At 41.0% G+C, this 16200-nt stretch overlaps 1 protein-coding gene across 1 annotated transcript; it reads left to right on the top strand.

The window, feature by feature from the left end:
• Positions 1-3930: 3930 nt before the first annotated feature.
• On the top strand, positions 3931-13910 carry LOC105027556 (ectonucleotide pyrophosphatase/phosphodiesterase family member 7). Its single transcript, XM_034292597.1, has 6 exons — positions 3931-4330; positions 9032-9177; positions 9534-10166; positions 10340-10583; positions 12318-12429; positions 12841-13910. Exons 1-6 carry the CDS (start codon positions 4042-4044, stop codon positions 12902-12904), a joined length of 1488 nt encoding a protein of 495 aa, XP_034148488.1. The 5' UTR covers positions 3931-4041; the 3' UTR covers positions 12905-13910.
• The last annotated feature ends 2290 nt before the right edge of the window (positions 13911-16200 follow it).

Genomic DNA, 16200 nt, shown 5'->3' with positions numbered 1-16200 from the left:
AACACTCTCAAAACGTTTACTATAACACAACCGCAACGCTCTCACAACATTTGCTATAACACAAACCAATGCTTTTACAATATTTACTATATCACTATACTAATGCTCTCACAATATTTACTATATCACTATACTAATGCTCTCACAATATTTACTATATCACTATACTAACGCTCTCACAATATTTACTATATCACTGTACTAACGCTCTCACAACATTTACTATATCACTACCTCAGTGCTCTCACAACATTTGCCATATTGACCTTGAGCTGTCATGTTTCTGCCTGGAGGTCTCCATGTGGCCCAAATGGTACTCTATCCCCTATATAGGGCATTACTTTTCCGGAAGGCTGGCTAAAAGCAATGCAATCTAAAGGAAATGGGGATATCAAAGGTTTCTTTGTAAAGATTTGGGTCTTAATAGCAGATACTTCTATTGTACAACACTACTGTTGTTTGCTCCTTGGGGTTTAAGGCTGGGTGTCTCTGTAAAGCACTTTGTGACAACTGCTGTTGTAAAAAGGGCTTTATAAATACATTTGATTGACTGATTGATTGAAACAGTGAGGGGAGCATATCGGCTGGAAAGCCCAGATCCAGACGATTCACAGAGGCAAGGGTTAGAAGTGTCTGGTGGCCAGAGACACTCACCAAATGGTTAATACCCAAACGGTTTAGGTGAGAGGACACTCAGACGTGTCCATTACTTAGTGGTGTATATAGCTCATTTTAAATTACCAAATGTAACCAGAAGAGGGCCTCAGTTTAGAAGTTTCCCCTCGTTGGCCTACCTGTGTGAACGGAAAATGTCGGCAAAATAGAATCAATCATTTGTGTTCCATTTGTTCTGTTAAAATCTTTGTGTCTGCTGCTGTCTTTTGTTCTATGTTAAATAATATTTTATAGATAATTCTCAGGTCACTCAGCCCCCCAGCAAGCTCCAAATTCACCCAAAATAATCTTGTTTGTTCATGGTTCGTTTTTGTGCCATTAAAAGTTTTGCTTGTGCTGTTGTGGCGTTTTATATATTAGACATTTAATTATAGGCGATGACATCACCAGTCCCCAAACTGCTCCAAATTGACTCAAAATAGTCTTGTTTGTGCTCCGTTTGTGCTGGTATGTGCTGGTAAAAGGCCTGGGAAGTTTAATGAGACTGTGTGTGTTTATATGTAGTGAGACACTGTGTGTGTGTTTATATGTAAATAGACAGTATGTGTGTGTGTTTATATTTAGTGAGACAGTGTGTGTATTTATACAGTACATAGAGATAAAGCGTGTGTTTATATGTAGTAAGACAATGTGTGTGTGTTTATATGTAAATAGACAGTATGTGTGTGTGTTTATATTTAGTGAGACAGTGTGTGTGTTTGTGTGGTGAGACAGTGCTTACAGTATATACACGAGACACGGTGTTTGTGTTTATATGTAATATGACAGTGTGTGTCTATATGAAATGAGAGTGTGTGTCTTTATATGAAATGAGTGTGTGTCTTTATATGAAATGAGACAGTGTGTTTCTTTATACGAAATGAGTGTGTGTCTTTATATGAAATGAGACAGTGCCTGTGTTTATATGTAGTGAGAACGTGTTTCTGTTGTAGTGAGAGAGTTTGTGTTGATTTGTGTTTAGTAAGATTGTGTGTCTGTTTATTTGTAATCAGATAATGTATATGTTTACCAGTGTAGGAATTCCGTCGTTGCCCTTCGCTCTGGCCATGATGCCCAGAGCGTGTGATTTTAAAATATATTTTGCAGTATACTTTTGGGTAACTGAGGTCATGTTAGCCTTCTGGCTGGCTAGCTTTAATGTAACTTAACTGGCAATAGATGTTCAGATAATCTTGAGTAAAACATGATCATTTAACTTTTTATGTGGAAAAACCATATCAGTTATAATTAGTTATTATTTCAAGTATGATATTAAAAAAGTGAATAATGTTTTCATGAGAATAATGTTTTTTTTTTTTCTTACCAGCAAGTCAAGTTGTTTATTTGTAAGCTCCAATTCCTCTTATTTCACTCAGTGGCCTTTGTGCCCTAAACATTTTTGTGACACCGAAGGCCAAATGGCCTTGCCCCTAAAATGAAGAAATTCTGCTGTTTACATGTTTATTTTGGGGTCTGGTTTTCATTTGGGTTTCCAACCTCAACTTCACAACTTCCACAATGTTTTCATCCACATTATTTGTCATTTGGGATGAGTATAAATGAATACAAAAACAGAAGAAAAGCTGTATAATCTGAACTGATCAATTAATAAGTAATAAGTAGTAAGTAACAAATGAAACTGTCTTCTTTGTTTAGTGTCTCTCTAAACACGGACTGTAGACCCCACCCACGAGTGGCAGAGAACCAATCAAAGAACCTGATATCTGTTTGACAGTGTCTGCATCTAAATACTCCTACCTAAGCAATCCTAAATGCTACATCCCAATACTCTTAACAAATGGAATATACATAATGTGGTTGTATTCCAACAGTATTAACTGGCTGCCTCTCCCCTTGTCCCTTTTTTACGTTTCCTCTCCTTTACTAATCTTCTTTACCAAACTTTGAGACTGCCAGGTTAAATGTGAATAGCTTTACAATTAAAATTGAAGAGGCAATAAATTCCAATTTTCTTTAGGAAAATGACTTACATCAGCATTGTCATATACACTTATAGAGACTATTCAGATTACCAGCTAGTAAAGCAAGAGGATTTAGCTAAACCCTTTCAACCTGTATCTCTCTCTCACACACACACACACACACACACACACCATAAAAAGGGGATTTGAATACATAGAAGATGACACAGCAAATCCATAAATGCCCAACAACTCAACTTTTAAATCCTGAAATAAACTTTGGCTCACATCGGTTTACACATGTAGGGTGGGAATGACAGAGTCACATTATATAATTACCATTTAAATCATATTTAACATATTCACTCTCTCCTGGGATACACATTACAGTTCAATACATAAATATATGATAATGCCACAGGTTTGCCAAGTCAAGCATAACCAGGGTTAATCTTGTTTTAACACTGTCACAGTGAGCGAAGGGATGAGAGTAAGAGAGAGCGGTTGATATCATGGATGTGGAATTCAGACACCAGATCCCAAGATGATCCCTTGTCGAGATCTGTGACTGCTTTAATAGTCTAACATATAAGCAATACCATGAAACATCTCCAGAGCCAATTAGTGTTTCAAATTAAGTTTTTACCCACATCTACTAAATCATTTCAGATCTCCATCTTAGTGATAAAGGGTTTTGGCGTCGATTTGGGATTGCGCCGTGAACAAAGTTCAGTTCCTATTTCATGGGAAGGCCAAACGGTGGGGACTTCTGACTTCATCATCCAGTGCGGTTTGAACAGGAGGATGGAGAAGAAGGCATTAGGAATGAATGCAATCCTGTAATGACTGGACTTTGTATTCCAGAGTTCAACAGCACCACCTGGTGGGCATTAGGGGTTAATAGCAAAGTATTCCGGATTTAGTAAAATGTATTAATTATTCATACACTAAAGAAGATTATAAAGACTCAAAATAGGATATAAGCATGAACAGTCAGACACAGCACCACAGACACACACATACAACAAGACAGACACATATACGACAAAAGACTAGCCATATCTCAGGTGAATTCAGCTTCATAATGGTGGTATGGTGATAGTGGCGATGTGAAGATAAGATAGAAGACAGAAGAATGGGCTATAATAAGAGGCTGATCTACTCTCTGATAAAGAGGGACCAGCGTCTTATCTGTGTGTTAGAGGTTGCTCTTTATGGCAGTAGATATAGTGGGTATCAGAATGTGTATATAGTATATTTGTGTGTGTGTGTGTGTGTGTGTTCCACAGAGTGCTGGGTCTAGTGTGTACAGCAATTAGGGAGAGGCGAGGGTATCGAAGGTTGTAGGGACCAATAAAGGTTGGAACGGCCCAGACAGTTTGGGGTAGGCTCTGGCGTGTAACACTGTGGGACGCATCACAAATTACTGTGATCTTGCAAGGCCAGTAATCAAGAAGCACCAGTCATGCTGCTGCTAAACCTGGTTTTCCTCTTCCAGCTGGCCCAGACTCTCTGTCTGGCAGCCCCACATCGAGACACTTTCCCTGGGGTGAATTCTCCACACAGTGGGTCCCCATCCAGAAGCTCCAGGAACAAGCTGTTGTTGATCTCATTTGATGGGTTCCGTTGGGACTATGACAGAGATGTGGACACACCTCACCTGGACAGGATGGGGCAGGATGGGGTCAAAGCTGCCTATGTTACCCCCCCCTACCTCACCATCACCAGCCCTTCTCACTTCACCCTCCTGACAGGTAGGTCTATGTTATGCACACACAGACAGGGTCACACTAACATCAGCAATTAATAAATGCATGTGGGCTGAGTCCCGAGTCCATTTAAACTTAGTCCAGTCGGAACAGGACAGGGATAACACAGGGGAGCAGGAGGTGACAGCACGGTGGCAGCTGAAATCATCAGGGATCATCTTGATCTGCAACACAACCGGAAGGACTTTGGGCAGGGACAGCAACGGGTCTTTCAAGCCTGGTACTCCTCAGGTGTGGGCCAGGACCTCATGTCCTCCTAAGTTTAAAACGGAAGGATACAGAGAAAATTTAGAAAATGCATTCTTAGATCTACAAGGATTTATAGTGGAGAAGGAGAACTGACCCTACTCCCCCAGCACAATAATATAGCAGCGAAAGACCTTGGGAATGAAACAAGGGGGTCCGACAACACTGTGGCTTTATCTGGGGGAGGCAAACAAAGCTCTTTGTTTCTTGGGTCCTAAAATGACAATTTCTGTTTTTCTTGGGATTAAAAGCAAGAACTTCTCTGTTATCCACTTCCTAATATCTGAAACGCATTCTTCCAAAGTAGCTCATTTTGGGGCTTCTCCTTGCTTCATTGAAATATATAACTGTGTTTCATCAGAATAACTGTGAAAATTGACATTGGGGTTCCAGATTACATCACCCAGAAGCAGCATCTATAGTGAGAACAGTAATGAGCCCTTGAGGAACATCAAAACATAGGTTTGATTTGTCAGAGGATATGCCATCCACACATACGAACTGATGTCTTACAGATAAATAAGATTTAAACCAGGCTAGAACATGTCCATGTAGCCCAATATGGGTTTCCAGTCTCTCTAAGAGAAGGGAGTGATCAATAGTGTCAAAAGCAGCACTAAAATCAAGAAGCAACAGGATGGATGCAGAACCTTTGTCTGAGGCCATTAGAAGGTCATTTGTTACCTTCACGAGTGCAGTCTCAGTACTACGATGGGATCTGAAACCGGAACATGAGGAATACCATTGTATTGCCACTGTACATCACTGGCTGACTGCCTGAAAACACCAGTTTGCGTTAACTAGTGGTTATATTATTTTTCTACCAAATCCTGAATGCATCTGGACAAATCAACTTGTTCACAACCGCTCTTCGATATACATTATATGGTTTACACAGGTTAAGGAAGCCCAGCTGTGAGGCCAGACATTAAAACATTATTTGTTTCTCACAATATTCCTCACCCCAAGAAATCTTTATTAAAATCTATTTTATTTGGTCTTATTTTTTTAAGTATTTACATTTACACAAACTACATGTACATACAGAGGGGAGAACAAGTATCTGATACACTGCTGATTTAGCAGGTTTACATTTTTATCATAGATACTCTTCAACTGTGAGTGTATCAAATACTTGTATGATCTTCACATTATATGATTTTTAAGTAATTAATTAGCATTTTATTGCATGACTTAAGTATTTGATACATCAGAAAAACAGAACTTAATATTTGGTACTGAAACCTTTGTTTGCAATTACAGAGATCATACGTTTCCTGTAGTTCTTGACCAGGTTTGCACACACTGCAGCAGGGATTTTGGCCCACTCCTCCATACAGACCTTCTCCAGATCCTTCAGGTTTCGGGGCTGTCGCTGGGCAATAGGGACTTTCAGCTCCCTCCAAAGATTTTCTATTGGGTTCACATCTGGAGATTGACTAGGCCACTCCAGGTCCTTGAGATGCTTCTTATGGAGCCACTCATTAGTTGCAAATTAATTATTTAAAAATCATACAATGTGATTTCCTGGATTTTTATTTTAGATTCTGTCTCTCACAGTTGAAGTGTACCTATGATAAAATATTACAGACCTCTACATGCTTTGTAAGTAGGAAAACCTGCAAAATTGGCAGTGTATCAAATACTTGATATCCCCACTGTATATACAGTCAGTCATTCAATTACAGTGGATTGGCAGGTAATGGTGGTTTTTTGGTCATTCATACACACAAAGACTAAGGGCAAGCAAAGTGAAACCAACAACAACTAAAACAGACTAAAATGCTGTGAATTGAAAACAGGAATTTTTATGAGTTCTTAAAGATTTCTGTCCATGTGGAGTATCAGAACAATCATGATGGAGTAAAGGTCCAGTATTTTGCATTGCTGTAGGAGGGGTTGAGTGCGAGGTGACGGCCCCTGATCTCTGCTTGACTGGTTGTTGGGGGGTTTGAGGCGGGGGGCATGGTGACAGTTGGGGTTGATCTCTGCTTGGCTGGTTGTGGGGGGGTTTGAGGCGGGGGGCATGGTGACAGTTGGGGTTGATCTCTGCTCGGCTGGTCGTGGGGGGTTTGAGGTGGGGGGGCATGGTGACAGGTGGAGTCGATCTCTGCTCGGCTGGTCGTGGGGGGGTTTGAGGCGGGGGGCATGGTGACAGTTGGGGTTGATCTCTGCTCGGCTGGTTGTGGGGGGGTTTGAGGTGGGGGGCATGGGGGCGGGGCTGGGGTTGGGCAGGCCAGTGATGGAGGGTGTTGATGTTCCAGTGGCTGCTGGCGGTGTCCAGGGTGGTGTAGAATTCCTGCGATGATGAAGGGGAGAATGTCTTGTTTGTGAAAAGCCTTTACGTTTTGTGTCCCAAATGGTCTGCTTGCGTTCCTCTCTGGGGGTGATTGGAGTCCCTCTGATGGTCCGTAGAGGATGCCCTGGAGGGTCATCGCAGCCGTGCCGGTCAACCTGGTGAGGAAAACAGAGATCATGAGCCAGATGTCTTGTGTCACCCTGCACCGCCAAAGGATGTGGTCTTCTGTTTCTGTCTCTTTACAGCCATGTGGGCATTGATCTTTTCTGGCTACACCCCTGTCCTGGCTACACCCCTGATATGCATAAACCTCCGGGTGGGGTGGCAGCGTATGGCGTCCATCCATGCTATGTCTATATGTTTGTTCATGAGTGTGGGTGAGTCTATGTAATTCCAGGTTGTCATGCATTGCTTGGTGGTTAGTGATGGAATTGCAGTAACCGTGTCCCTTTCTGTAATGGATTTTCTGTGTGCTTTGAATGACCAGTCAGGACTTATGTAGCTGTTGGGACGTGATGATTCTTTTCAGTGCTTTATAGTGCTTTGGGGGTCCCAGGAGTAAGGGGTGCGACAGTCTAGGGTGATGGTACGTTATGGTATTACGCTATTATAGGGTGATGGTACGTTATGGTATTACGCTATTATAGGGTGATGGTATGTTATGGTATTACGCTATTATAGGGTGATGGTACGTTATGGTATTACGCTATTATAGGGTGATGGTATGTGATGGTATGTTATGGTACTACGCTATTAGCTTAGTAGCCAGTGCTCAGTCTATTCTAATGCATTAAATATAAACATCTTTTCCAGGTTGGCAGTATTTGTGCTTGTTAGATGTAGGTAGGTTTGGTTTATTCCAAGTCAGGACAAATCTTCATGCTTGTTTTTCACATGAAGGTCTTTGGTAAAATGATCTTGCTTGTGATCTACTCCCATCTCCAACCCAAATGTAAATGTGCAGTGTGTAATGTTAACAGCCTAGTCTCTCAGCACTCGAGTTGCAAAATTCACAGCCATCCATTACTATTTAAATCATTTACAGCATAAAAGTGTGTCACCATTCAGACATTCCAACAAAAGCCTGTAGTGCTGATGCTTTGACCTTTGACAGACTTCATTGTGCAAATTGCTCTAAAAGGTTTGAATGAATGTCCGTTGTGTTGCTGATCATCGGCCAACAGGACAATGAAGGACTATCTACACCAGCGTTTCTCAACCCTGCTTCTGGACGCCCCCCTGCCCTGCATGTTTTAGGTCTCTCCCTGCCCTAACATACTTGATGTAGCTCATGAAGGACTTGATAATGAGCTGATCATTTGAATCAGGTGTGACAGATCAGAAACAGATCTAAAACATGCAGGGCAGTGGGGCGCCCAGGAGCAGGGTTGAGAAACACTGATTTACACCATCCGCAGTCTAACCATGGATTGGCTCCCCTGCCTGTTGCATCTCCTCCTCATGTAGATACATAGAGAACCATGGAGTGATCCACATCTCCTCATGTAGATACATAGAGAACCATGGAGTGATTCACATCTCCTCATGTAGATACATAGAGAACCATGGAGTGATCCACATCTCCTCATGTAGATACATAGAGAACCATGGAGTGATCCACATCTCCTCATGTAGATACATAGAGAACCATGGAGTGATCCACATCTCCTCCTCATGTAGATACATAGAGAACCATGGAGTGATCCACATCTCCTCATGTAGATACATAGAGAATCATGGAGTGATCCACATCTCCTCATGTAGATACATAGAGAACCATGGAGTGATCCACATCTCCTCATGTAGATACATAGAGAACCATGGAGTGATCCACATCTCCTCATGTAGATACATAGAGAACCATGGAGTGATCCACAACTCCTCATGTAGATACATAGAGAACCATGGAGTGATCCACATCTCCTCATGTAGATACATAGAGAACCATGGAGTGATCCACATCTCCTCATGTAGATACATAGAGAACCATGGAGTGATCCACATCTCCTCATGTAGATACATAGAGAACCATGGAGTGATCCACATCTCCTCATGTAGATACATAGAGAACCATGGAGTGATCCACATCTCCTCATGTAAATACATAGAGAACCATGGAGTGATCCACATCTCCTCTCCAGGTAGATACATAGAGAACCATGGAGTGATCCACAACATTTGGTTCAACACCACGACCCAGGAGAAGAAGCAGTACTACATGACCCAATTTGTGGATTCCTACTGGGACAATGGTAGTCTTCCCATCTGGATAACAGCTCAGCGACAAGTAGGTGAAACACAAAGGCCTATAGGCGTGACATGTATTAGATGTTAGAATAATTCCATGTCCCTTTGTGATTAGCCAAGGGCAGATATACTGGTATATATTCATCCACACACATTACGCTGCATCCACTGCAAACACACACACCTTTCTTATTTTCTTCCTTGCCCTTTTGAGGGCTGAAGCTATTAGCATAATGCACCCTTTTTACACACACCTCCTGAGCAACTAAAAGGAGCATGTAGAGTTTAGTGCTTTGTTCAAGGTCACAAAATAACATACTTGCTTTATTTTGAGGATTCAAAGCAGTGATAAGATGTAACTCCTTTATCCTGTTAAACCCTTCCTCTCCCACGCAGGGCCTGAAGGCGGGCTCCCTACACTTCCCCGGCACGGCCGCCACCTACAAAGGTGAGAGGGTAAAGGTCAGTGAGGTGGAACCTCGCTTCTATGAGTACAACAATGAGACAGATTGGAGAATCAACATTGATATGGTCATTGGACAGTGGTTTTCTGACAAGGACCTGGACTTTGTGTCTTTGTACTTCGGTGAACCGGACGGCACTGGGCACAAGTATGGACCAGATTCCCCGGAGCGCCGGGAGATTGTGCGACAGGTGGACCGGACCGTGGGTTACATTCGGGATACGGCCCGAAATCACGGCCTCTCTGAACGGCTTAACATAATCATCACAGCCGATCACGGAATGACCACAGTTCTCCGGAATGGCACCGTTGATGAGATTATCCTATCCAAGATTCCGGGATTTGACTTCAGGGATATAAAATTCCAACTGCTTGATTACGGGCCAACAGGAATGCTTCTCCCCAGAGAGGGCATGCTGGAGAAGGTGTACCAGACCCTGAGAGGAAGTCACCCTCACCTGCATGTGTATAAAAAGGAGAACATGCCTGGTAGACTTCATTACAGCTCACATCCTCGCCTCCTGCCCCTGATCCTCATCGCTGACCAAGGATACGTCATCAATGGGGTTAGTGAACACTGTCCGGTCAGTTTGGCATGGCCTGCTCCATAGACAGGAGAGCAGTATCTGATGTGATCGGACATCGACCTGTTCATAGTGTCTTGACTGCATTTAAACTAAGGCACTTGAACCAGAAATCCCTTCTTCAGTTTGGTCTAAAACAATGATTGTCTCTACAGTTGTTCCCAGTGCAGTTCCACAATGGAGAGCATGGCTATGACAACCAGGAAATGGACATGAAGCCCTTCTTCAGAGCCGTGGGGCCAGATTTCAAGAAGAACCTAGTTGTGGGACCCTTCGAGACAGTCCACGTTTACCCACTGATGTGCCACCTTCTGGGGATCACACCGGAGGTCAATGATGGGTCCCTGGAGGTCACCCGCCAGATGTTGGAACCCATTGAGGATCTTGGATCTTCTGACGGTAAGCCATTTAGTTTGTAATGTATTGACAATGAGCAGAACCAGACAAACCACATTCCATTACAGATTTTTATACTTTTCCCATTACCCATTATCTGTTGAGGCTTCATCACAGAGAATCCTATTCTAATCCACATGTCATTAAACCTTCTGGAACGGTTTCGCAGACACAGATTAAGCCTAATCTAGGACTAAAAAAACAAACTCAATGGGGTTTTCTATTGAACTTGATTTTTTAGTCCTAGACTAGGCGTAATCCATCTGGGAAACCAGCCCTCTGATCAGTTGTTTATGTTTTGGTTTGGATTTCAGAACAGTACATCCATCAATATTCAACCACAAAACACTAGACTGTTGAGGGGTTCACTTGCCCAAGGACATTATCATAAACGATATATATTTTCTAAAAACCCTGTTGCTTGATCCTATACTGAGTCATACCAAAGACTAAAAATGGGACCCATGTTTCTGGTTGGCACCTCACGTTCAGATATGTGGGTAAGGTCAGGAGGCAGATTTATATCCTCTCCAGCAAATGTACATCTGCTTTTCTGCTTCTACAAAGATAGGATATAGGCTAAAGGTCCGATAGGAAGGGTTCTGATTTCCACATGCCAAGAATACTATTTAATCCACAGAAATGATATTAATTGCATCACTCATAGATGATTCTTTGCTTTTATAGAGAAATGTGTTTTGAACACAAAAGAGCAACAGACACACAGTTTATCTGCCCTAATGGCTTCTCATGATAGCAATCTGGCCAATGCTATTTCCAAACCGTACCTTGAACCCATTCAGAGTTAGCTGATAAACATATGATAACAGATTCTGATAATAAATATTGCAGAAACCATAAGATCTCTATCTTGTTTTATGCCTTGATTGGAGATTGTAATCTTACAGGATGATAGGCATGTGATTTTCCCATATCAGCGCACAGATGTATACGATATCTAGTCATGCAGGCAAATTAAATTTGTCTCTTAAATTACAAAAGTTTAAAGTTTTATTGTGTGTGTGTGTGTGTGTCTGCTTGGGGTCACGTGTGGCTCAGTGGAACAGAGTTGTGGGTTCAATTCAGGTTACAAAACAATTATGAAAATGTATTCACTCAATAATGTACATTTCCATGGATAAGAATCACTTCAGAATTATGTAATGCCTGCAGATGTGTTGATACTGAACGTCCACTGATACCCCCTCAAAAACCCCCTCTGATAACCCTTCTGTTACCCCCTCTGATAACCCTTCTGTTGCCCCCTCTGATAACCCTTCTGTTACCCCCTCTGATAACCCTTATGTTACCCCCTCTGATAACCCTTCTGTTGCCCCCTCTGATAAGCACTCTGTTATCTCCTCTGATAATACTTCTGTTACCCCCTCTGATAATACGTCTGATACCCCCTCTGATAATACGTCTGATACCCCCTCAAAAACCCAATCTGATACCCCCTCTAATAACCCTTCTGTTACCCCCTCTGATAACCTTTCTGATAACCCCTCAAAAACCCACTCTGATACCCCCTCTGATAACTCTTCTGTAAACCCCCTCTGATAACCCTTCTGTTACCCCCTCTGATAACCCTTCTGATACCCCCTCTGATAACCCTTCTGTTGCCCCCTCTGATAACCTCTCTGGTACCCTCTGTGATATTCAGTCTGCATTCAACCCCTTCAAGCTCCTTCTGACAGTGTACTGTGAGAGCCTGTCATATCTGTGACTATCTTCCAGACAGGGATATCAAGAAAGATGTCTTCATTGGACTGGCATCTGTCGCTGGCTTCCTGGCTGTGGTATTTGTTGTAACCACAGCTTACTCACTGTTTAAAAGAAATAGCAGAAGGTATAGTAATATTAAAGTGTTCTTATAAGAGGACGATATGTCTACTTCTGTTATATTGTATCATTTATTATTATTGTATATTAGCATGTCAGAATAATTGTAATTCTTGGGGCGCTGTTCATCAAATGTTTATAGTGAACACATTTCCTCAAATAGCATAATTTTTTGCCTTTGTAGCCTAATGATGAAACTATAACACTGCATAAGTAAATGTGTCCTATCTATCAACATGTTTTTATTACTGAAATTCCATTCCAATGGAGCACACTCCTACAGTACATTTCCCCAAAATAACTGTCTAAACTATTCTTCAACCGCTGGAGTTTGGACCCATTGAGTGATGGATTCTGTGTGGCACATGAACCTTTAAAAAAGTACTGACTAGTATTCCTCTCTTACTCCGTCTTACAGATCTGATGTCACCAAGGAGGAACTCACTGCAGAAAAGGCAGAGATTAAACACACCTCATTCTGAAAGCCACACACTTTATGGGCAGTCATTTGGATAGCTGTAGATTTTGGGCTCCTGATAAATATTCTAACTTGATTGTTAATATTCCAATTAAATTTTCATTTTGTTGTTATCCTTACTTACATATTTCTCACTGACACCGTAACTAACTCTAACCCTAAGAAAACATTGATAAATGAATGTTAGAGTCCAACCTCACACGGTCCGTCACTGTCTGGTTTGGGTCTGAATCTGCCAGCTGCAAATGTAAAATGCAAACCATCTGAAATTGAAAGTCTCTCTGGATAAGATCTGCTAAATGACAAAAATGTAAAATTGAATTATTATTCCCTTGCTGCCACCTGCCCTCCATCGAAGTGCTACATCAAGGACAAGGAATTGAGCAGATCACTGCTGAGCCCTCCCGCCCTGCTGGCCCCTCCCACACTGCGGACCCTTCCCATCCTGCTGACCCCTCCCACTCTGCTGGCCCCTCCCACCCCGGACACCTACATTCCAAAAAAGATATCCGGTAGGCAGTGCAGGTCAATCAAAAAACAAATCCTGTCACCTGAATGGTTTATCTCCCTGTGCTGTGGCCCTCAGGCCCACAAAGACTAGTACAACTCTGAGAGTGGGACCAGGAAATCTAGTCAATGCAACATAAGCAGAATATGTATATAATCAGAATATGTACAGGGCAAGAGATGAATCATGTCAGCCCCAGGCTTTATAGAAGTCATTTTAAATCACTCTAGTGGTTCTCTACTGACCTTTATGGCACAATAATAACTAAGAGGGAAGAGAGACTTGAATTGCAAATGTTATTTCTGAGGGGTGACATTTCAACGCTGACCTTTAACATTTCAATTAAAAGACCACAGCAATTTGTTTTATTAATATCGATGAATTCACTAGATTGATCACTGTTCAGTATCAATGTAGCTTTAGCAATGTGAGCAAATGTATTAAGCTAGCTAAAATTGTATCTGTTGAAGAATTTGAAAATAAACTATTGCAGGCAAATTAAGTATTTAGTAGACTAGTAAGATTTCACTAGCCATTGTACTTTACTTTCTTGCTGGTGCCTGCTTTTTGTGGGGTTTTAAGCTGGGTATCTGTATTAGCATTTTGTAGCAACCGCTGGTAGAAAAAAAGGCTTGATCACACATTATTAACAAGAACATGATGAAGAACATGATTGATGATAGCATTTGTTCTAGCTAAATATAACATCAAAACATTACATCCAAGTTATTACTATTTATTTTTGCTGGACCGCGTTAAGTGGAGCCAGCCAAGAATAGCGAATGTCTCTTTAGTGAGTGAGTGACTGTCAGACTACCCTTTGTAAAACAGCGTAGTGGCTGCAGTCAAAGCAAATTATGCCTTAGGATTTGTTCAGGATAGACAAAAACTTCCCTAGCCACAACCTTCAGAAGCTACGTTATAGTAAGCCAGCCTCTTTTATAATGATCATGCACTAAGAGGTTAAAAACGTTTAAGCCACATAAACAAGATGGCAAATTGTCGATTTTTCTTCTTTCCAATTTTCTCTTGCTATATATGACACTGTTTATCAGTGTTTTTTAACAGCACAAGACATATGATTCTTGTCTAAATGTTAATCGCTCCCTCTGCTGTTTTCGGTTGACACTGTCCTTTCAGCAGTGTACATCTAGCATAATGTTATCAGTAGAATGAATTATTTGGTTCATAATTAAACCGTGTTGCCACATGGAATAATTGTTTTAACCCAATAGAACCAGTGGTTATGGGGGGGGAAACTATGGGAAACCGGATCATTTAATTCATTTTGAGTTTCGTAGAACAATATATTTTGTAATGTAATAGAATAACAATCTTCTAGGCCTATATACGATCAGTCATTAGCTCAAAAACGAATTCACTGTTGTCTGTGATTGAAAGTAACAATTTGTGGGTAAAAGATTTAGAACATTAATTTTAATTAGTATATATATTTTACAAATACATAGATGACCCATTCAAACGTGTGTGCTTCAATAATGTCACTAGACATGTCATCTAAGCTAATGATTGTGACCCCTTTGTATGGAGTTAGATATCTGCCAAAAGGTTAAGCGTACGTATTGATGAGATTGTAAGAAAATCCATCCGTTAGTTGATCGTAAAAAAAGTAATACGCAAAACATGAAACGTACGTGTGAAATTAGATCTGTGAACATACAAACACACTGTTACGAAGACGGACAAATATGTGTTGCTTTACTAATCTAGTTTTAGAATTCTAAAATACAGCATCACAATCTGGAGTTTTGGCAGTCTCATCTCATCCTCCTAAAAAACATTACCGAAACTTTCCGGGATGAGTGCTAATATAACAAGCAGAGGCAGTGTGACCAACAGGAAATCTGGGAAACTGGAAATAGGTATCCTCCAAGATTTCAATTTAAAAGTCTCTTCTTTCTTCATGCACGCGTAGTGAATGCTGATTTTCATGTGCGTAACTGCTCTTTGTGCATAGGTTTCATGTGTAATAAAAATCACTCAAACTTATAGAAATTTTATTATTGTGTAGGCCTATTATTGTTGTGGTCCCAAATACTCAATCAACGTTACTTCATGGGTCTTTGTTTTTTCCCCATGGGTTGTTGCTGTAAAATGAGAATTTGTTAAAATACTGAATAACAAAAACGAAAGGTTAAGCAATTACTACTGAGGTTACAGGCCACATACAGCCATCATAAATAGTATGATCAGAACACAGCAATTAAATAGCACATGCCAGACTAATATTTAAAGAATATCTTGACCTAAATCAATTAATTATATTTTTAAGCTCAGAAGGATATTCTATGCAATGGTATGCTATTTTCACACAAGTATTTTTACTTAATCAGTGCTTGACATTAACCATTGTGGCTAGTGGTTTTCCAAAGTTACTAGCCACTCAGCATTTTCACTAGCCACCATTTTGTTGTTGGGAAATTATGTTTTATTTGTTTATCAGTGCTACATAATAGCCTGTCTAGTTCACACTGTTGGTCACTGGTGTGCAAGGCAATAGGCCTAACACAAATGGACCAGAATCAAACACTGTGTGTATGTATAAATATATATATATATATATATATACACACACACACACACACAGAGGTTTTCCTGGCTCAAAATTTGTCAAATGTGGTACCCCAACTCTTGCACCGAAATACTTTATATAATATATGGCTAGACACTTGAAAAAGACAACTATTAAATCTGCCTTGTGTTAAATCTGCCCTGTTGTCCATGTCCACGTGAGCAGCTAATGCACGCTGCAATGTCCTCCCCTAATATCA

Source organism: Esox lucius, chromosome 6 (genome assembly GCF_011004845.1).
Source record: "Esox lucius isolate fEsoLuc1 chromosome 6, fEsoLuc1.pri, whole genome shotgun sequence".
Classification (NCBI taxonomy): domain Eukaryota; kingdom Metazoa; phylum Chordata; class Actinopteri; order Esociformes; family Esocidae; genus Esox; species Esox lucius.
Note: the sequence above shows the minus strand (reverse complement) of the source record. Positions and strands in the feature narration are given on the sequence as shown.